At 37.1% G+C, this 23,709-nt stretch overlaps 1 protein-coding gene across 1 annotated transcript; it reads right to left on the minus strand.

Moving 5' to 3' along the window:
* Nucleotides 1-4,456: 4,456 nt before the first annotated feature.
* On the minus strand, nucleotides 4,457-5,128 carry LOC113355417. Its single transcript, XM_026598277.1, has one exon. It carries the CDS (start codon nucleotides 5,126-5,128, stop codon nucleotides 4,457-4,459), a length of 672 nt encoding a protein of 223 aa, XP_026454062.1.
* Between the last annotated feature and the right edge of the window lie 18,581 nt (nucleotides 5,129-23,709).

Raw genomic sequence — 23,709 nt, forward strand, 5'->3', positions numbered from 1 at the left:
GATAAGAACTTTTCATTAACCAGAGAAGGGAAGAACCCCATTACATAGGTAAGTGTTCTATTTATACAAGAGTAAAGGATTAAACCCTAGTATACTAATGGAACGCACATCCATGGGTCATAGGCCCTATAACACTCCCCCTTGTGCAGTTCAAAAGCGGAACTTCGAATGTGTTTCCTCATTAAATCCTTGACAAGGAAAACCCAATGGGACAAAACCTTGATGAAGGGAAAAGAGTACAACGTATTGATAAATCTGGCCACAAACCCTGTGGGAAAAAGATAATTTCAATCAGAGAGTCATAAACCTGGTGTTGTTGTTGTCTCATTAAAAATATTTCCGAGTAACAAAACTCTTTGGGACAAAATAAAACTCGGTGAAGGGAAAAAGAGTTCAACAGACACTCGCTCCCCCTGATGTCGACATCATATCATTAGATACTCCCCCTGATGTCGCCATCTCCCCCTGATTGAAATCAAGGGAGTTCGGACAATTTCCTCAATCCAATAATTTTTATGTGCTTTTCAAATAAGGACTTAGGAAGTGACTTAGTAATAAGTCTTCCACATTCTCATCAGACGGTACTTTGTTGACTTGAATGTTTAAGAGACACTGTTGTTGCTGATTGTAAAAGAACTTTGGTGAAATATGATTCATATTATTACCCTTGATATATCCTTGCTTCATCTTTTCGATACAAGCTGCATTATCTTCATAAATGCATGTTGGCTCTTCAGTGGTGGAATTCAAACCACTCTTCCCTCGAATATGTGTAATGACAGACCTTAACCGTATACACTCACAAACCGTTTCATGTAGGGCAATGATCTCTGAGTGGTTCGTGGAGGTAGATACAAGAGTTTTCTTGATCGATCTCTAGGATATCGCTGTGTTCCCTATGGTGAATACATAACCAGTTTGGGATCGAGCTTTATGTGGGTCAGAGAGGTACCCGGCATCAGCTAAACCAACCAAAACATTATTTGGGGTTTCAGTATAGGGGGTTGATTTAGTAATCCTTCTTTCGTCCTCATAGGGATAAAATAAACCCATGTCAATGGTTCCTTTAAGGTATCTGAATACATTTTTTATACCATTCCAATGACGCTGCGTTGGCGCTGAGCTATATCTAGCTAACAAGTTCACTGAGAATGATATATCAGGTCGAGTACATTGTTCTAAGTACAATAATGCGCCTATTGTACTTAGGTTGGGAATTTCAGCTCCTAATACCTCTTCGCCATCTTCCTTCGGACGAAATGAATCCTTTTGTACATCTAAACTTCGACCAATCATGGGAGTGCTAGCAGGATGCACCTTGTCCATATTGAATTGCCTGAATATCTTATGGACATATGCAGACTGGTGGATTAGTATTCCACAGGCTCGGTGTTCTAGATCAAGTCCTAGACAAAACCGAGTTTTTCCAAGATCTTTCATCTCAAATTCAAATTTTAAGTAGCTTGCAGTTTCTCTTATTTCATCAAGAGTACTTATTATGTTCATATCATCAACATAAACAACTATAATTGCAAATACGGAACTCGTTTTTTTCTTATAAATACGCAGGGGCATAACTCACTATTTGTATATCCCTTCCCAATCAAATAATCACTTAGACAGGTGTACCACATCCGTCCGGATTGCTTTAATCCATAAAGTGAGCATTTCAAATTAATTGAAAACGCACTCCGTGGTTTAGAGTTACTTGATTTGGGCAATGGAAGGCCATCATGCACTTTCATGTATATCTCTGAATCTAGATCCCCATAGAGATATGATGTAACCACATCCATAAGCTGCATTTCAAGTCCTTCTGAAACTACCAAGCTAACTAAGTAGCGGAACATTATGACGTCCATTACGGGAGAGTATGTTTCCTCATAATCAATTCCAGGGCGTTGTGAGAAACCTTGCGCCACAATTCGAGCCTTATACCTCAAGAATTTATTTTTCTCATTACGCGTTCTAACAAATACCCATTTATGTCCTACGGGATTTACATCTAGTGGGGTTAGCACTACCGCACCAAATACCCGTCTCTTTGCCAGTGAATTTAATTCTTCCTGGATTGCAACTTCCCATTTTGGCCAGTCTGCTCTTTTTTGACATTCTGCAATAGAGTGTGGTTCGATGTCATCATGCTCAATGATCTCTTGAGCAACAATGTATGCAAATGCATCATCAATCTGCGTGGAGGATCTTTTCATCAACATGTATGCACTCTCATAATCCATAAAGATTTCTTTGTTCTCTAGAATCATTTCAAATATCGGAGCGTCCTCTAGTATTGATTCATGGACATAACTGCAGTCAGAGACAATTTCATGAGAGGAATTATATGTATTGATGATAAATGGATCGGGTTGTGCCTTACTCACTCTTTTCTTCCTTGGGTGAGTATCCATCGAACCTGTTGGTATTCCCCTCTTCTTTTGGGGGGCCACGACCTAAGCTACACTTCCACCAAGTGTAGGTTTGACACCTCTATATAAGGTTCTTTTTACCGTATTAGGGATTTCTAACCTTGCAGGCACGTTTGCAGCTGGTATGTGTGATCTCGTCACTTTAGCAATATCGATGAATGCATCAGGCATTGAGTTTGCCACATACTGAAGATCAATAATTCTTTGCACTTCACTTTCACATCGTGAGGTGCGGGGATCAAGATGATACAAAGTGGGGACACACCACGACAATTCCTGTCGTTCCCTTATGAAATCCTTTTCCATACCTCACCCTAACGACGAGAAGGTTATCTCATCAAAGTGACAGTCCGCAAATCTAGCGGTAAAAAGATCGCCTGTCAAAGGTTCCAAATAGCGGATAATTGTTGGGGATTCATATCCAACATAAATACTTAATCTCCTTTGGGGACCCATCTTAGTACGTTGTGGGGGCGTAATAGGCACGTATACAGCACAACCAAAAATGCGTAAATGTGAAATTTCAGGCTCATATCCAGTTACCAACTGGTACGCAGAAAATGGTTGGCTAATAGTGGGTCTAAAGCGAATAAGTAATGTTGCATGCAATATGGCGTACCCCCAGGCAGTAATAGGCAGGTTGGAACGCATAACCAATGCCCTAGTTATCATCTGTAACCTTTTGATGGTAGCTTCTGCGAGACCATTTTGAGTGTGTACGTGGGGTATAGGGTGCTCTACGTCAATTCCGATAGACATACAAAAGTCATCAAATCCTTTAGATGTAAATTCTCCAGCATTATCAATTCTGATAGACTTGATTGGATAATCGGGGTGGTGAACCCTCAAATGTATAATTTGTGCTAGGAGCTTTGCAAAGGCAACATTTCTTGTGGACAGTAATGCAACATGTGACCAACGGGTCGAAGCATCTACCAGAACCATAAAATACCTGAATGGTCCGCACTCTGGATGTATAGGTCCACAAATATCACCTTGTATTCTTTGTAAAAATGGAATGTTTTGTTTTGTATCTTTAGCATAGGATGGTCTCGCTCCTGTCTTTGCTAAAGAACAAGCTTTGCAAAATGAGTGGTGTGCTTTTGACAAAGTCCACGAAGTAGAATGAGAGAGAGGTTGCACATCAGTTGCTTTAGATGGCAGTGACTGGCAGACGTTGTTACTTTGCATTGTAACTGTCTTTTGTCTCATTTTATTTTTCACTCGAAAGAAAGAATGTCCGTGTGAGTTCTTTAAAACACGGATCATCATATCACGACCTGGGTGCCCCAAGCGGTCGTGCCAAAGCTTGTATAAGTCACTGTTCAACATTTCATCGTTGGTAACAACATGTGATTCAATAATCCGAACAGTAGTAGTGTACAAACCACTAGAGTGACTCATTAATTTCTCTAAAATGCGTTTTCTTCCACATGTATTAGAGATAATATTTATATATTCAATTCCATTTTCACAGTGAGTTTCCAAATGATAACCATTTGCACGGATATCTTTGAAACTCAACAAGGTACGGTTAGCTCTTGGTGCATATAGAGCTTCCGTGACTTTAATCATTGTCCCATTTGGCAACAAAAATTGAGCATTACCTCGCCCAATGATCACTTGTGATGATCCAATCATCGTAGTCACAGAGGATTTATAAGGAATTAAGTCAACAAATAATTGCCTATTTCTTAAAATAGTGTGTGTGGTGCCACTATCATTTAGGCACTCAATCTCTTCTGAGGATGACATTCCTACAAGTAAATGGTACTTCAGAGGATTCAGTTACATAATTCAATCATGCAATAGATTATCACAGTACAAATTAAATCCAAAGCATAATAAGTACCCATAAAAATTAAAAAACCACTGATCCATCAACAAGGAACGATAATTTAAAACTACCTAACATGGTTTAAGTCACCAAAAGAAATATTTAAACCAAAGTCTGCTAAACCACAAAGCAAGAAAATAAACAAGTTTTTAGGTTCAAAGGATAACTAAAACTAAATAAATAAAAATAACAGTCAATCAAAGTCAGGTGTTTCCGTAAGGGCATCGTTCTTGTTTCCCTGGAAGTTTGAAATGGTGAAGTTGACATCTGGGGCATGATCATGTTCTTCCACACAGTGAGCTTCTTGATCTATAGATTCCCGGTACTTTTTGTAGTTGGATGCTACTTTGGCACTAGCTTTGCATTGCTGGTACCAATGTCCGGAGATTCCACACCTGTAACAAGGTGCATTTTCATTCTCGACCTTCTTAGACATGGAGTTCTTATGTGTTTTTTCAACCGTGTTGCCCCTACCATTAGGTCCAGAAGTAACATCTCTAGACCAAGTATTTGAGTGGCCTCCACGCCCATGGCCCTTTCCACGATGGCCCTTTTGTCCTCTTCCACGTGGGTTATTATCCCCACGTGAGTATGGAGCATGAGAATATGAATCAACATTTTTAACCCTCTTTTCTTTGGGGTGTTTTCCCTTGTTATCCTTGCCATAATTAGCCTCGGGAATTTTCTTCTTCCCGGGGGCTCTAGCATTGTTGTTTGCTAGAACTTCATTGTGCCTTTCGGTCGCCCGCAATAAGTTGATCAACTTGCTGAAAGTTGTTATTCTCTTGTTATCAACTTCTATGCAGTATTGGTTGTCTAGAATAACAGATGACAAAGGGAAAGTAGACAATTTCTTTTGAATCATATCTTTATTTGTAAGTTTTATCCCACAAAAATTGAGGTGTGCTTCTAGCTTAAGCATATCTCTTTGGAAATCACCTACCTTTACATAATCAAGAAACCGGATGTCATTCCACTGTTCATTCAACTGTGGGAGAAGCCAATCCTCAATGCTCCCAAAACAGCTTGCTAGTGCATCCCACAGTTCTTTAGGACACATTATGTGTTGGTATCCCCAAAGGAGATTAGGGTCAATATGTGCCTTCAAATATCGGAGGGCTTCAACCTTTTGTTTTTCAGTTGCTGGGGCAGCATCTTTGTCAGTAGAGGGTGTGATGGTGTGGGTGCATTCTTTTGCTACAAAAGCGATCTTCACATCATCCATCCAACGGTGATACTCAAGTCCATCTATATCCAACAATCCAAACTCTTGTCGGATATATTCCGTCTTGCTCATCTACATAAGACAAAATTAAAGGACATTAGTATGACCCATTCTGATACTATATTTACAATAACCAAGTTTCTTTATGGATTGGGAAAACCAAGTCTCTTTATGGTTTTTATTGGTGACCCAATAAACAATCAGATATCAACAGAGTTTTCAAAATTTACAAAGCAAGCATTCATTTTACAAATAAAGCATACGTTATAAAGCAAGCATACATCAATCTAAAGTAAAAAAAAAAAGATGCTAACATTTCATAAAATGAATCAAAATTATTTATAATATTCTATATATATATATATTATTAATAAAGTATACGTTACGATCAACAAAGTTCTAAAGGACATATAAAAGCAAATGTAACGGCATAGGACGCAATCAATTGGCACATAAATCAATCAAGGCATAAAACCAATATAATAATTGCTTACACACAACATACGGATTACATGGCATCATTTTCTATCAAAGATATAAAGAATAAATAAAAAAAACAAACAAACAAAAAAAAAACAGATGGCATACACAATCATGTCATGATCAATCAAGGAATAGAATATAATGAAACATTTGTAATCACGATTGGACAAAATCATTTGACACATAAAAGATGAAACAGGAGGTAGCATGTGAGATGCGTAAAAAATAATATTACTTTCTCACAACTTAAAATATATAATATAACAAGGGTAAGAAAGGATCGTTCCCACAGAGAGGTTTTTTGTTGTTATAAAATCTCAATTTCTTAGTAACCAAGGGGAAATTTTTGTTATTATCTAAGCAATAAAAATAATTGAAAGCATTAAAATAATTTGAATAATCAATAAGGAGAAGATATTGGTCACGGGATAGTATCATTCACAAACATGTATTTTCATCAATGACTAGAATTGGTATTTTAATCTCTCATATACTAAAAGTCCTAGGATACCTTGATCGCAAGAGTATCCCGTTTATTTCCCGATTTTATCACAAACAACATTAAAATATGCTATTGTGAAATCTACCTAGAAAGCAACCTAAAGTGTAAAAGCACAATTAAGTTTAACTCCCTTAGATCATTAAGTTCTATGAAATAAGACTAATCAATGCAAACAAACGTGTAAAAGCACTAATTCGTTTTAACAAAGGTTATGATTCATATGTGACTAGTAGGATATATCACTACAAGCACTACTCACATTTATGCTACTTGTAATCAGGAATTATCACTTTTTCGTATAATAAAACCTAATATAGCAATAGATATGAAGACCAATCTAATTGATTCCGGACTCAATCAAACTAGCACTCAAATCATGCAACAATATTAAAAATGAATCATAAATAATAAAGTTGAGACAAAACTAATCCATTGACTTAAATATCATGCTTGAGAAATCAACTTTATTTCATAACCAATAATATGTGTTTAGCTACTCATAACTTTTGAGTTCATCATAATCATAATCAAAAATGAATTGAAGAAGATGAAAAATAAACGAAAGCAAACCCTAATAGAATCGCCGCCCTCCAAAGTTCCAAGTAGAAAATACGTGATACCTAAAAAGTAGAAACTTTCTCCTTTTGTAGCTTTTCATCTTTCCAAAATTAGGTCAGTCCTCCAAAAGCTCATATCCAATGTGGTCCACCAAGCCCATGTGTGTGAAGAACCTATGTAAAAATCGTGCCAAAAATATGTCGCCGGAAAACTGGTGTCATCGCCGAAAACTGGCCGTGAATAGCCAGAAACTATCTCAGTTAACCGGGAAGTCAAACTGGTCGCCGGTCAACCGATCCAAAGAAGAGTCAAACTGAGTTAACTCGGGTCAAGCAGACCGAGTCAGGTTGATGAGTCAGTCACCAAGTCAGGTGAACTAATTAGGCTGACTGGTCTGAGTTGATCAAGCCAAGGCCGTTTTGTACAGGTCAGAGCTACTGTTGCGACAGCTTGAGCCATTGCTCAGGTCACTACTTCTGTTGCACCATCAACACTGCTTTCTTGGCCATTCTTAGCAGCAACACCTTCTTGTTTGTATCTTCTCAGCTGCAAATCCCATCTGTAACTCATACAAAATCTCACGCCAAGACCGTAATAGCATCAACACTCTCAAACCAAACCTCCTAGCTTCTTCATTACAGTAGCAGCAATCCAAATCTGCGATTCCCATCAACATCAACTTCATCTTCATCACCTGTACTGCAGTCTCATCCCCTGCAACGCCAATTTCTGCTGCTTCTTGCACCACTAGTTTCAAGCCTCAGTAGCACCAACATTTCAGTCATAGCTTCACAACCAACGGTTATTCTTCCTAGGCATACATCTACAGATCAGCTCCTCTCTTCTTCATTGCAACCCACCAGTTCTTAACTGCAACATTATCGCCATCCATTCCACCTTCACCTGTAACATGAACCCAACAGACTCCATTGCAATCACCATCTTCTAATCCTGCGCGGCAACATCTCAACATCTCAGCCCTGCCGTTGTGTTGCTTAGCATCATCACTCACTCCATTCCCTGTAGTGAACAACATTCTTCTTTGTAATTTCCCAGCCACGGCACCTGCAACTGCAATTGCACAATCATCATTCTCAGCTCAAACAAACTTCATTCGAATCCTCAACAGCTGCACCTGATTTACTCCACTTGAAACTGCAATCACCAACATCACCAGTATTAGACCAACTGCAACATTCTAGTCCTCCAGCTGAAGTCACAACCAGCACCACTGCAATCTGAATTCATTCACAAGACCCATTCAATCTCCGACCACACCCAATGCCAACTTCTGCAGCTGCACATCACTCTGCCAACAACATTCCCTGTAATACAACAGCATGAGAATTTAATTGAACATTCCCTGACCCTTGCCGGAGCTTCTCTGCATCACAACTCAAATCAAATCCTGACCTTAACAGACCTACAACCCTTACTGCCAATTTCTCATTCATCCAAAACTGCAACTGCATCCAAGATTCTCTATCTGTTGGCTTCTAAATCCTTGCACTTCTATCACCAGGTACTCCTGCATTGCAATTACCACCTGCAGCATAGCCAAACATTTTTAGCTTTCCATTCCTGCAGCGCAAACTCGAACCATTCGCGCATTTGAGTCCCACTCGCCACATCTTCTCCTGTGTTTCAATTCACCAGATACCCATCAAATCATACTCATTATCCATCTCAGAACCCTAATTTATCTTATTATGTTGCAACTCTGTGGCCAATTCATCACCAACACCAACTTGTAGTTGATCTTCTCAGTGTCTAAATCTGATCCAAACCCTAAACAAATCAACCAACAATAACTCAAACTCAGAAACCCATCTTCAATTTCACAAACCCTCAAACATTTCTTCTTTCTTCACCATCTATTTCACTAACCCCAAGCACAAACCACCTGTAACAACTGTGTGTGTTTCTTGGCTTCAGGCTTCAATTCTTCTTCTCTTCTCTATGAATTCGAGTTTTGACCATTACCCATCTGTAATTCATCCTATTTCTCCATTTAAACTCTGAATCAACTTCCAAATCTTCATTTAAATGAAACCCTAGATATCAACTTCCCTGACTTCTCGATCTAACCACCACACCATCTCTTCCATTTCAACTGATCATCAACAGCTCCATCCAAAGGAAGCTTCATAATCTCCTCCTTGATCTCTCTGAATCTCTACCTCCAACTCTAAGACAAAAGCCAGCAGCGCCTCTCTTTTCTCTTGGTTTCAGATATAACAATAATGAGGAGAAGAACACTTCTCTTGAATTTAGGGGAGCTTGTAATGATAAAAAAAAATGATATAGGCACCCAGTGTCTGATATCCGCCACCACATTCATATATGACTTGTCAGTTTCGCAGAACTGACTGCCTGTTTTCTTTCTTGCTCAACTGTTAGTTGTGGAGAACTGACAGTTCATTTCTCGCCTCCTTTGCTGCATAATCTTAGCTGGCTCCAAGTTTCGCCCGTCTGTGAATTGAACTTTTTGCTCTTTCGCTCCAAATGGACGTTTTCTTCTTCTTTTACTCCAAATGACTTCAGAATACCTAAATAAGTCAAAAAACACACATAAGAGACACAATTCACAAGGATAATAGCAAAGAAAACATAAATATTAGATATAAAATTAGGCGTTTTACAACACCTATCAAATTCCCCACACTTAGACTTTGCTAGTCCTCGAGCAAATCAAACAAAACTTAATCTAAAGGATACAAACAACTCCCGTGAGGGTTTACTAGAGAAATACCCACAAAACCTACATTTCCAACTTACTAGTTCTACGAAATGATAGTATCCAACGCGCTAAGAAGACATAGAGATTCTGCACAGTAGTCATAAGAAGTTAGACACATATATGAACACAATCTCATCTTTAAAAGTTGAGAAAGAAATAACCATCCCTTATCGAAAGAAATTCGGGTTCGGAGTGATCGAAAGTCTCGACTCTGCCTCACAAGAAAGGGTTTTATGAAGTTGCTCTCAATAATAAACAGCTTTTTATGGGTCACACATGTGTCCAGGTAGGAATGAAGAGAGAATCCTGCGACACGTTGAATGGTAGAAAGGCAAAACCCTCTGAATTGCTTTGAAAACCCACATCTTTTATTGTTTTGAAAACCCTTTTTTTCCTGACGATCTCTAAGAAAGGAAATCAACCACTTAACGAAGGTGGGAATATGCTTACTTACCTCGTTATCCATTCGGCGTGCAGTTAGCACCACTCTCACAGCATCCATAGAAACGTCTTCGGTCTTCAATCCTTGTCTTCATCTTCGTTTTCGGTCTTCAACTCTTGATGATGAAATCTTGAACTTCGTAGAATCTTGACAATGTAACTCTTTCATCTAATTCCTTGTTGCTTGAAACCTCATTTTGGATATTTCTTCTTCCATTGGCTTTATTGAATGAATACAAAACCAAAAACGAACTAAACAAACCAAAATATGATGCAATAATTTTTTATTTTATTTTATTTTCCTTTTTTTTTTTGAACATGCAAGATAAATAAAGTAAATACAAAATGAAAACAAATAAAATATTAAAACTAATGATGAACCTAATAAAATTGTCTCTTGTCTCCTTTTTTTTTTTTTTTACAAGGGACCTAGCATAATGATGACCATATCCCAAGTGTTTTTTTTTCCTTCTTTTGAGACAAGAGAAAATAATACAAATACAAAATAAAGATAAAATAAAAATGCAAGTAAAAAGGCCATGGTGTAAGTACTTTACCGCTTGATTCTTCACAACTTGTATGTCTCGATATCATAAACTTCTTGAATTCTCATCTTGATAATCTTCACTCTTGTATAATAGTCTTCAACTTGTAAAAATTCTGCTCCTTGTCTTGTTGCTATACTTGAATCTGAAATCTGCTCATTTCTGTATTGTTGCTTGTAAACCTTGAACGTCTTCAATTTTCCTTCGAATTTGTGATGCTCCTCTTGTTGATGATGATAGTGTTTCTATGGACCTGTCGGTGTAGAGAGAGATAAAGTGGATGGTGCTAACTGCGAACAAGATTATAAGTGGTATGTAAGTTAGCAATTCGATGTCCCCATTCATGATTGATAAAATAGCACTCAAGAGATCAAAATAGTGCTTCTATTGGTGGGAGGTTGGGTAGCTCACCATTCTACCCGGAGTTTACGTACGGTGACACACACTCTAAAAGCACATATTTAGACAGGTACAAAGAAGTGAAGGTCGGTGCCTCTCATGATGTAACATGGGTAGTCTCCACTATAGGGTATCACTACTCTAATACCGAATTCAGTCTGCACCTCATTTGCCACTGGGATGGTTAAATCCAACTTTAACTCTCATACAAGTAAGAAACCCGATCATGTTCTCTGTCATCTCTAAGTTCAGTGACTCTTATGAGAATCTCGATGTAATCTTAGCGACATGCATACTATGTGACTCTAAACTAACTACAAGTTGGAGTTTTCTTATTCACTATTTTACAAAAAAGTTGAAAATTTCATGAAAAATTTAAAATGCAAATGCAACCACTCCCCCACACTTAAACTTTACATTGTCCTCAATGTAAATTGAATCGTCCAAAGAAAGTCAAGGTGGGAAATCTTATATGATAATGACAAGAAATCAGAAAAATAAAATAAAAATAAAAACAAGACAAGACAAGAAAAACTAAAAACAAGACAAGAAATAATCATCCTATGGGTTACCTCCCATTTAGCGCTTGGTTTAAAGTCGTCAGCCCGACTATCTCCTTACTTTCTATGACTCCTCCAGAGGGAGTGCATCCACAGAGTTATCTCCTTCCACCACTTCGGAAGTGAAATTCTCATAATATGGTTTCAACCGATGCCCATTAACTTTAAGTTCCTTGCATGTAGATGTGCTACTAATTTCTGCTACACCATGAGAAAACACATTAGTAACAATAAAAGGTCGATCCACCGTGACCTTAATTTACCCGGAAATAAATGCAAGCGAGAATTAAACAAAATCACTTTCTGCCCAATGCAAAATTGTTTCCTAGAAATCATGTTATCATGAAATGCTTTCGTCTTTTCCTTATAAATGCGCGAGCTTTCAAATGCATCATTGCGAAGCTCCTCTAGCTCTTGGAGTTGTAACTTCCTTTGCTTTCCAGACCCATCCATCTCCATATTGCATTGCTTAATAGCCCAAAACGCCTTATGCTCAATTTCAACGGGTAAATGACAAGGTTTACCATACACAAGCCTAAAGGGAGACACCCCAATAGGTGTCTTGTATGCGGTTCTATAAGCCCATAAAGCATCATTAAGTCACATGCTCCAATCTTTCCTTGTTGGATTCACCGTCTTCTCAAGATGGATTTCACCTCCCGGTTAGACATCTCGGCTTGTCCATTTGTTTGGGGATGATAAGGTGTTGCAATCTTGTGCGACACATTGTACTTCTTCAACAAGCTTTGTAAGATCATGTTTTTAAAGTGAGAACCCCCATCGCTAATTATGGATCTTGGAATTCCAAACCTTGCAAAGATATTAGCTTGCAAAAAATCAGAAACCACTTTAGAATCATTAGTTGCGGTGGCCTTAGCTTCCACCCATTTGGAGACATAATCAACAACGAGTAAGATATAAAAACTCCCATGAGAGTTGACAAAAGTACCCATAAAATCAATACCCCATACATCGAAAACTTCAATAAATTGAATAAAAGTTTGTGGCATTTGATTTCGGGCACCTAGATTTCCTGTTCTTTGGCACCTATCACAAGTTGTACAAAATATATATGCATCTTTGAACAAGGTTGGACAATAGAAACCACTTTCAAGTACCTTGTGAGCGGTTCTCTTACTCCCAAAATGTCCTCCGCAAGCATATGAGTGATAAAAAGACAAGATAAAATTAAATTCAGATTCGGGAACGCACCTTCGTAATACTTGGTCACTACCTTGTTTCCATAAGTATGGATCATCCCTTATGTATTGGTTCCCTAACCTCTTAAGTTTGTCTCTCTCAGCACGATACAAGTTCTTTGGGATTTGTTTTGACACCAAGTAATTGACAATATCGGCATACCATGGTTCTCCAAAGGCAATTGAGAATAGTTGCTCATCCGGGAAACTTTCACGCAATGGGATAGCTTCCTTGTCCACAGCAAGACGTCTCAAATGATCCGCAACGGTGTTCTCAATTCCTTTCTTGTCCTTGATTTCAATATCAAACTCTTGCAAGAGTAAGATCCATCATATAAGCCTCGGTTTCGCTTCTTTCTTCATTAGCAAGTACCTAAGTGTTGCATGATCCGAAAAGAAAACAACTTTTGTACCAATTAGATAAGAGCAAAACTTTTCCAAAGCAAAAACAATAGCTAATAATTATTTTTCAGTGGTTGTGTAGTTTTGTTGGCCTCATTTAACGTTCTAGAAGCATAATAAATAGCATGAGGTATCTTCCCCACACGTTTCCAAAGCACCACACCAACCGCATAGTCCACTTGCATCATACATGAGATCAAAAGGCTTGCTCCATTCCGGTGGTTTAGTGATAGGGGCTGAAATCAAAAGTTCTTTCAAAAGATTGAATGCCGCCATACACTTTTCATCAAAGCTAAAAACCACATCTTTTTGCAATAAGTTGCAAAGTGGTGATGCTATCTTGGAAAAATCCTTGATAAATCTACGATAAAAACATGCATGACCAAGAAAAGAGCGTATCTCCCTCACCGTAGTGGGAGGGGTTAAAGCACGAATAAGGTTTATTTTAGATTTATCGACTTCCAAGCCTTTAGAAGATATTATATGGCCTAAAACTATGCCATGAGTTACCATGAAATGACACTTCTCACAATTCAGCACAAGGTTTGTTTCAACACATCGTTCAAGGATTAGTGACAAATTGTGCAAGCAAAGGTCGAATGAATCACCAAAGACACTAAAGTCATCCATAAACACTTCGATTATGTTTTCAACATATTCTGAGAAGATACTAACCATACACCTTTGAAAAGTAGCTGGAGCATTGCACAAGCCAAAAGGCATCCTTCTATAAGTAAAAGTACTGAATGGACAAGTGAAAGTGGTTTTCTCTTGATCCTCCGGCGTTATCATAATCTGATTGTAACCTGAATAGCCATCAAGGAAGCAATAGTAAGAGTGTCCAGCTAAACGTTCAAGCATTTGGTCAATAAATGGTAAAGGAAAGTGATCTTTTCTAGTAGTGGTATTCAATTTTCTGTAATCTATACAAACCCTCCAACCGGTTTACACACGAGTTGGGACAAGTTCATTCTTATCATTCTCCACCACCGTCACACCTGATTTCTTTGGTACTACTTGTACCGGGCTCACCCACTTACTATCGGATATGGGTAGATAACACCCACGTCCAAAAGCTTTAGTATCTCCTTTTTCACAACTTCCATCATGGGAGGGTTCAAACGACGTTGCGCTTCCCTTGTAGGATTTGCTTCGTCCTCCAAACGGATTTTGTGCATACAAACGGCAGGGATTATACCCTTGATATCAGCAATTGTCCATCCTATGGTCGTCTTGTACTTCCTTAGCACCCTTAGAAGTTTTTGCTCCTGTAATTCACTAAGCTTGTTAGAAACAATCACAGGTAAATCTTCCTTGTCACCCAAGTATAAGTACTTTAAGTGATCGGGAAGAGGTTTCAATTCTAATTTTGGAGATTTAACAACGGAAGGTACAAGCTTTTCATCACTGCATGGTAAAGAAATAAAAGAGATATTATGAGTTTCCGGGCATCCTTGTAGTGAATTAAGATCACCAAGGGCTTCCTTGACTTCATTACCACACTCTACACCATTATGCATGGATGTAGTTAAAACGGTTTCCAAAGCATCAGCACCATTCAATTCAAACACTTGTTGTGCCAAAGTATCCATAACATCAATGAAGAAACAAGAATGGACATCACTAGGATATCTCATCGTCTCGAAAATGTTGAAACGTATTGTTTCTCCATCAAACTCCATAGTTAGCGTTCCCTTGTCCATATCAATAATGGTTTTCGCCGTTTTCATGAAGGGACGCCCCAGTAACAATGGAAGAGATGAGTCTGGTGACCCTTCATTCATCTCTAACACGCAAAAGTCAACTGGAAATACAAGTTGATTAACCTGCACAAGAACATCCTCAACAATACCCATTGGGTAAACATTAGAGCGATCGGCTAATTGCAATATAATTCCAGCCTTTTTAAGAGGACCTAACTCAAGTGAATTGTACATAGATGCAGGCATAACATTGATGGATGCACCTAAATCCAACATAGCTTTGTTAAATGTGGTGTTACCAATTGTGACTGGAATGTCAAAGCTACCGGGATCCTTACATTTCAGTGGGAGTTTGTGTTGTAAGATTGCCGAAGCATTCTGATAGACACATTTTTTTGTTTAATTTGATCTCAATACTATATATTGCTGGCACTCGAGTTTGTACTAATTTTGGTGTTTTATGTGTTTGTAGGCACCTTTGGAAAATAAACATTTTTTGGAAAATTCGGCTCGAAAAGTTGGTAAAAGCCCCGGAGGACACGTGTTATTCGGACTCTCACCGTTGGATAAGGGGAACCTCAATTATTAAGGGGCACCCCAGGTCACCCCAAAGGCAGCTGCTATTCGCACCCCATTTCTGGTTAGGGGGGAGGACATCTTCTTCCAAAATTCAAAAACCAAAAATTGGCGGGAAAAAAATACTATCAACTGGCAGATGTTTTGTTGGAATTTTTGAACGTGTTCTAGGGCGATTCAATGGCTGATTTTTGGTAGGAAGTTGTGATATGTCCTAGCAAACACGTTTTGGGATTTTGGTTCGATCAAATTTGGCCAGAATTAGCTGGATAATTCACGGAATGCAAAACAGGGAAACACGGGTTGGACACGGGATTGGAGAAGATTTAAGCGTGTTCTGCTCATGCATGAGGGCACTAGCAACATTGTGGGTCGTGTGTAAACATTTCTAGAGTGACCAGGATGGAAATCTACGCGTGAGAAGCTAAATCAGGGAAGAAAATATTCCCAGAATAGTTTTTCATCAAATCGAGTTAAGAGAGAATTATCTCGAGTTATAGCGAGACTTCTTGATCATGTGGAGTATATATAGAGTGCTGGGGACTCATAGAAGAGGTGTCGAGAGTTTGGGGTCGATAGGAGAGCTCAGGAGCGAGAAATCAAGAGTTGATGAAACTCTGTTTCTGCTGCTGATGATGATGAAGAACACCAAGAACACGAAGAACAGACTCGCAAAGACAGTGGTTTATCAACAGTGTCAAAGACGCACAGCCGTGGGTCGCAGTGCAGTCTAAACATCAGCAACACTTGTATTTTATCGTTCATTCTGTGACGCTTTTTGTGCGTCGCAGATTACAGTTTTACACCATTTTCTCCTTTTCTCTCCATTGTAAACACCATTTGAGCTATAAAAATATATTTTGAGCGTGTTTTCATCATGAGGAGCTAAAACCCAACACTGGGACAACGGAGGAGGCTGAATTTCATCCTTGGGGTAATTTATTTTATTCATTTTTATGACTTTTGCATTAATCTAAAATTGAAATATGATTTGAATTAATTGGTTGTTATTTAATTTGATGATGTATGCTTAGATTAGGTGTTTTGATACATCATGCTTAGGACTTACAATCAATGTTTTAAGAATCTATCTTGGCAAAATCAGAATCTATGTTAATTTTATTGAGTTTTATTTGTCAAAGAATATATGAATGAACCTTGTGTAGTGAATTCAGCCAAATCCTTAGTCCCAGTACCTCTCACCCATTGTTAATATTTTTGTATATATTTTTTTTTAAATCTAAAAATTCCATTTCCTTCACAAGTCTGAAACGAATCCTATTTACTACAACCCCATCAAAAATCAATATCACATTCTCCCCCACACTTAGCACTTCATTACCTTTGAGCCTTTGCTTATTGGTACACAAGTCCTTCAACACCTTTGCATACTTGGGAACTTTCTTGATAGCATCAATGAGTGGTATGTTCACATGGATCTTCTTTAGAACGTCTAAAATCTCCTTTTCTAATTCCGTCTTCTTGGAGTTTGCAAATCTGCGAGGAAAAGGTAAAGGAGGAACATAAGTAGAAATCGGAGTTTTAGAGTTAGGAATAGGTACCTCAGAAGTTTGGGGAGAATCATCACCCTTCTTCTCCAAAACAGGTTCCTTTGGTGTTTCCACCTTGCCCGAATCAGTAACCTCGGGTTGCACAAGTTGTGTACCACTTCTCAACGTAATAGCATTGACACCCTCTTTTGGGTTAATGGGTTGAGAAGGGAGCTTCCCACTATTTTGTGCCTTTAATTTGTTTATGTTCATCGCCATGGAGCCCATTTGTGTCTGCAACTCCTTGATAACACTCTTAGTTTCTTGCTGACTTTCTTTAAACATGATAGAAATGCCTTGCATAAACATTTGAAGCTTTGCATCGATATCAGAACCTTGATTTTGAGTTGCTTGTTGTGTTTGTGGTTGCTGAAATTGTTGTTGTTGCGGTTGGAATTGTTGTTGTTGCTGTTGGAATCCACTCGAACGGTTGAAAGTAGGTTGTTGGAACGCTCCTTGCTTGTTGGCATAGCTAAAGTTGGGATGATCTCTTCATCCCGGATTGTAAGTGTTGGAGTAGGGATCATACCGTCTTTGCTGGTTTGGAAAAACCGTACTAGCTTGCTCCAACTCTTTCACCATATGAAGGTAAAATAACTGCAGACATCTTTTCCATCATTTGCTCCATATTATCCATCCTTTGATCACGGTGTGATGATGAATCTGTAACTTCATGCACTCGCCTAACCATTGGTTCACCTCTTGTGTAGAATTGTTGCGAGTTTGCATCCATGCTTTCAATCAACTCGGTAGCTTGGGACACCGTCTTGTTCACTAGAGCTCCACCACCCGCTGCATCAAGAAGATATCTATCACTTATTTGGAGGCCTTCATAAAAGTATTGGATTATCATAGCGTCACTGAATTGGTGGTGTGGACAGCAAAAAGATCATAAAAATACTGTCAATTATTATAGCCTTAGTGATGTCGAATCAATGAGTCAATTTGCTAAAGAGAGCAGATATATAATGACTGAAAATAATTCAATTATTTTTCATATGAAATATCGTGAGGCAAACTTAAAACATAGTCGAGAAATATTGATTTCCCTTCTAACTATGAATATCTTTCATAGTTCCAAAATTAACACCTTATGGACATGTCGAATCGGTAAGTAGGATCCAACAGATCACATTATGCACGTTACTCATGTGATGGGAACATATGTGAGTATTTAATAACCGAAAATTCTGTGAAACGCGTCTCATATTAAACTAAACGACAATGTTATAACAGAGCTTTAATATAAAAAAATACATAGTATAATTGAGGCATAATTGCCATCCAACAGATCAATTTTTCTTATTGACCTTTTGCTCATACTAATACAAAAAATAAATGATATATCGCATATATGTCGTTATATCAATGATAAAGAAATAAAAGCTGGTGAGTCGTAGTTTTCTTACCCATTTGAAATTTGAAATTAAATCATAGGTCTTATCGTTTCCGGTAAAAAACTCTAAAGCAGCAATTTCCATTCCTGTCACAACCTACACGAAAGCAAAAAAGTTAAAGTTAACTATAAAAAATACATTCAAAAATGATCAAGAACGACGATGTATAGGAATGAGTTACATCTTAAGATATGAGGATGTACGTTGCTGGTACACCCCGCCTTCATTATTGTTGTCTTTAAAAGTTCTAGACCTTTTTTTTTCTATACGTTTAACACACACACACAAACACACACACACAAAAAAAAAAAAAAAAAAGGATTGGACACAGATGCACTCAAATAAAATACTCCCTCCATTTCTGGGAAAAAGTTACTTTCTCGCGTTCACGACCATAAAGAGAAAAAAAATATCTCTTTCAATTTATATGCATCTATTTGTTTCAATTATATGAAGTTTAAAAATACAAAGCTAAGTTCAAAATATAAGTTAAGCCCAACAATAATCATATCCTCGGTAACCATAATAAAAATATGAAATAGAATTCTTGACCAAACACACAAAGTACCTTTTGATGTGTATGCTTCATGTATGTTACTTGATAAAAAAATATGATACATATAGATTGTTATTGCTTTCATATACGATGAAAATATTTAACAATTCACTGGGATGCAAGAAACATTCGTTACATACGTTAATATACCTCAATAGTGTATGCAGGGATAAAATCTCTTATCCAAGTCCAATTGAAGCACGACTTGAATGTAATTTTTTATTTTTGATGAGAAGAGAGAAAAATATATAGATTAAGAAGAATTTACAGTGAGGCTATCAGAGGTAGGAAAAATGTAAAAAAAAAATTATAAAAAAAATGTAACGGAAAACAATCAAAAGAATAAATTCCCAATTGTGAATGTTGTTTTAAAAGTTCAAAATGGACCATTTTGCCAGCAGCATCGACCAAAAAAGCACCAACGCCTTTAGCTTCCACTCAAAAATACCTGTCAATCTTTTTGATTGGCTTCAAAAATACGACAAACAGCGGCAGGAGTTAATTGACATGAGAAAGAAAAATGATTATAATTAGTGACTAAAATCTATTTGTTTTACTTTAAAAACATGGCAAAAGACATTGTTTCATTGCATATATGATGCTAGACATGCCAGCAGATTTGCTCGCGCCACAGCTAGCGACTAAGATACAACACTCCCTGTAGCACATTTCCATGAAGAAAAGCAAACCTGGAAAAAAATATATGTAGAACATGATAACTAATAGAAACTACGACTAACTAAGATCGCAATTCCTTTGACCAAAGCAGCCTTGGAAAATGATTCATGTAAGAAAATACCAACTACAAAAAGGTTAACATCGGTGTAAAATATACAAAATACTGAAGTTTTGAGCCTACATAGAAAATCGGCCAATCCTAAATTTCAAAAAATGTATATTTCAAAAACTTTATTAGATTTAATCTATATCCGAAGATCTTTAACAGTATTCCGGTCACCTTCATGTCATAAAAGGATTATGCAAACGGTTATTCAAACTACGCTAATAAGTACCCTGAAGATGTACATAACTCTAGATTATAAGATTACAAAAGAGGACGCAAACACAGTGACATTTGAAGCCGAATTCTTTCAGAAGAGAGAACTAATCAACTTAAAAAAAAAAAACAAAAAAAAAAACAAAAAAAAAAAACAAAAGATTCCTACTCTGATGTCAGCCCAGAAACATATCATGAAACGTAGCAGACCGAAAAATGATAAATACGGCTTACGGAAAACAAACAAATTAACCATCCCCAAACAAAATAAGGTAGATATTTGGATGATAAGAATATTAACGAAGACCGTTAAGTCAATACAGTTTTCCCCCACAAAAAATGAAAATTATTACCTCATTAGGTCACCTACTGTACACAATTTTTAGAGGAAGAAAGCATAAGCATGGTTTAGGTAGCCAATTCTTCTAAACATAACACCTGCATGTTTATTCTTTAATACGCCCAAAAATCTAAGGAGAGAGGAAAAAAATATGATTGAAAAAGGTTAACTACTTCTACATATAAAGACAAATGAAGCAAGATTCAAATGAAAAATATTACGTAGGTGTTTGATCAAGCAAGAAATCTTCGTTCGATTAAACTCAAACTACGAACCATTTTTTTGTATCTCAAACTATGAACCATGAACCATTTTTGTATCTCCACTTTTGTAGTTCTTGGAAACAATTCTGCAAACTTGTCGAGGAGCACCCAGAAAGAAGTGCATAAAATAAAAACGATATATAGTGTGAATGATAAGGTAGAGCTCATTACTCGGTAAATAGATATACCTTTTTGCAAAGTGTATTCCCTAGAAAGTTCATTCGTCTATGCCATATAACTAAGCATCAGTATTGAAAAATCTGACAAATGATTTGCCAATCCATAACATACTGTGACAACATCAATGAAGCATATGAAAGTACTTTCTCACATGTTTGCTGAAAATGGCGGGTTTCTGCGAACGGTAACCGGTGGTATCTTGTAATATATTTTACCCATGTGCTCTTTCACGTATGTTCCAGTAACCATTACCACAGTAGGTACATCCACGGGGTTTTTCACGATATCATTACTAATTGCGTTCACTAATTCAGCCCATAGCGTCACTTTAAATGCATCTCCCCTAGTACCAAAAATATCATTACAATCAGAATAATATACATTTTTTTTTTGGAAAAAAACAAAACACAAAAATTCAAAATTGCATTTTACCTTCCATCCTCGATTACTATTTTTTAATTTGGGCTTCTTTTTTTTTTTTTTTCAATTTTTTTTATATGGTCTCCGTTGTATTATATATGATGAGTCGTATGACATTAGGTTTTTTCATGATTGTTCTAATCAAGAGTTAAATTTGATTAAGGAGGAGAGAGGACAGTTTTTTTGTTACAAAATTCATTAAGAAACCAACTTTGAGAATGTCTTTCATGGACCAAGTACTAAACTTGAACACTCTACAGTCTCTATTCAACTTAGCATCTTTAACAAACTTTACCAACCATTACAATGCTCTTCCTGTTGGTGAAACGACATTCAAAATTTATAAACATTTTAACAACAATGTCACTCTCATTAACCATCTTCGATGCTCTCATTCTACTCAGACACTAACATCATTAATTCTGTCCAAAACCCCTAAAAGAATCACTTTTGGGGCATCCTGCAACTATATTGCACAAATGAATGCATTCCCCTATGTGCAAGTGCTTCAGCTTCCTATACCCTTTTTATTCTTTGTAATTTGGTCTTGGCGTGAATCCATTGCCTTGTTTTACATGCACCTGTATTGTGGTCAAATGAGTGCAAATTAAAAATCTGACTGCAAAAAAAATTATACTTTTGTGTTTGCATTTGTATTAGTGTTACATTATGTTGAGAACTTAACTATAAAAAAAGGTATCATTTTAATTGCTGACAGTAACTCCAATACAACCTGCCAAACACGAAAATTGGATATACTCAAAGACTTTACGATCTGAGAGCTAAAACTATCTCAAAGTTGGAAATTGGACTCAACTAATGTTGGCATACCTTACACGCCGCAGCTATCAAGTTGGCTATCACTAAAGGTTTTTGATTATCAATCTCGGTAATAGTCTATAGTTCTCACCGGAAGAAACTATATGAACCAAATATCAATATTTCAAAGGTTTGCCATGAAATTCTTCTTTTCCTTCACCATAATTTCTAGAAGCCTCTTGCCAACAATCTCATGTGCGTATGAAAGTTTAAATAAGAAACCTTAGAAAGGAAAAATCATTCTATTTTACCTTTATTTTAGTGCATTTATGTGTTTATTTCGTGATGATTCATCACATGAAGAGCAGTTACACATGACCTTCAACTTGAGCAAATTAATGATTCTACTATAGAGTGATCAACCTGGCTAATCTCGCGTTATTGCATGGAAACCACAATGACTTATAGTAATTCAAAAGTTAAAACAGAAGTGTTTTCAATTTAAGATGTGCATTTCGAAATGCGAAAATTTCAGCAAGCTTCTCCTATATCTCAAGCCTAAGTGAACTCCACTCATTAAGCCACTTTTAACCTCAGCGATAGATGTACAAACTACAGGTGATATTAGTTAACCCTAGGCTAATGGACATGTCAGAAGGGCCTGGATTAGGAAGAAAAAGAAGTAGCATATCGTGTTTACCTGATTCCGCCACAACAACTTACCTTAGCATTTTAAGTGGGAATTGTTATGGAGTTTAGTCCTCTTTTTAGATCTCTAAACTAAATCTGAATACACCTTTGTAATCAAATAGTTCAAAGCTTGAAAAATGGTGTCTTACTGAGAATTGAAATACTACATCAAGAATCACAAAATTTGTAACCTACCAGTACTCTCATAGTTAATTTATCGCAATGGTGAACATGAAATATGCTCCCATAAACTTGTTTACACATGTCATTACCCTCTGGAGACCTGCGACAAAGCAACATGCAAGACTTTGTATTTAAAAAAGAAAAACTTCTCATTTAGTTGATCTATCTAAACATCGAAATACACCCCAAACCCCAAGGATTTAATCTTATCAATTTTTTTCCCGTATTTCTCAGGTGAATATTTTCGAAAATTATAAACCCGACCCTAATTAGTTCATAACCAATAATCATTATGAATTCTATGTAAACAATCTCCACTATTCCTATGAAAATAATCGAATAGTAAATTCACAATTATTCCCCATGTATGCATAAAATTTACGAACATATGAACAACTAAATCCACAATCAACAATCGTTATGAATAAGATTTCTACTAAGAAACCATATAACCACAAAAGAACAACTTAAACCAAGTTGTCTCTCATACATATTTAGCCACACCCATCCATCCATACTCTATTATCTCAGCATAAAGAAAAGCAACACCCATCCATATATATATAGAGAGAGAGACTAAAGTGGCCTCAGTTTGAAATATACTAAGTACTAACTTAACTATTCTGATTGTACCTGCTTCAATTTTGTTTAGTACAAAAGCTTCCCAACAGTTTACTTCACCGTCTATGTTTACATCCTACAACTTCATTTACTTGCAGGTGCCGCCCTAAGCTTTCCACTTATTGTTACCTGCTTAACCATTAAAAATTCGAAGTTT

The sequence above is a fragment of the Papaver somniferum genome, chromosome 1 (genome assembly GCF_003573695.1).
Source record: "Papaver somniferum cultivar HN1 chromosome 1, ASM357369v1, whole genome shotgun sequence".
NCBI lineage: Eukaryota > Viridiplantae > Streptophyta > Magnoliopsida > Ranunculales > Papaveraceae > Papaver > Papaver somniferum.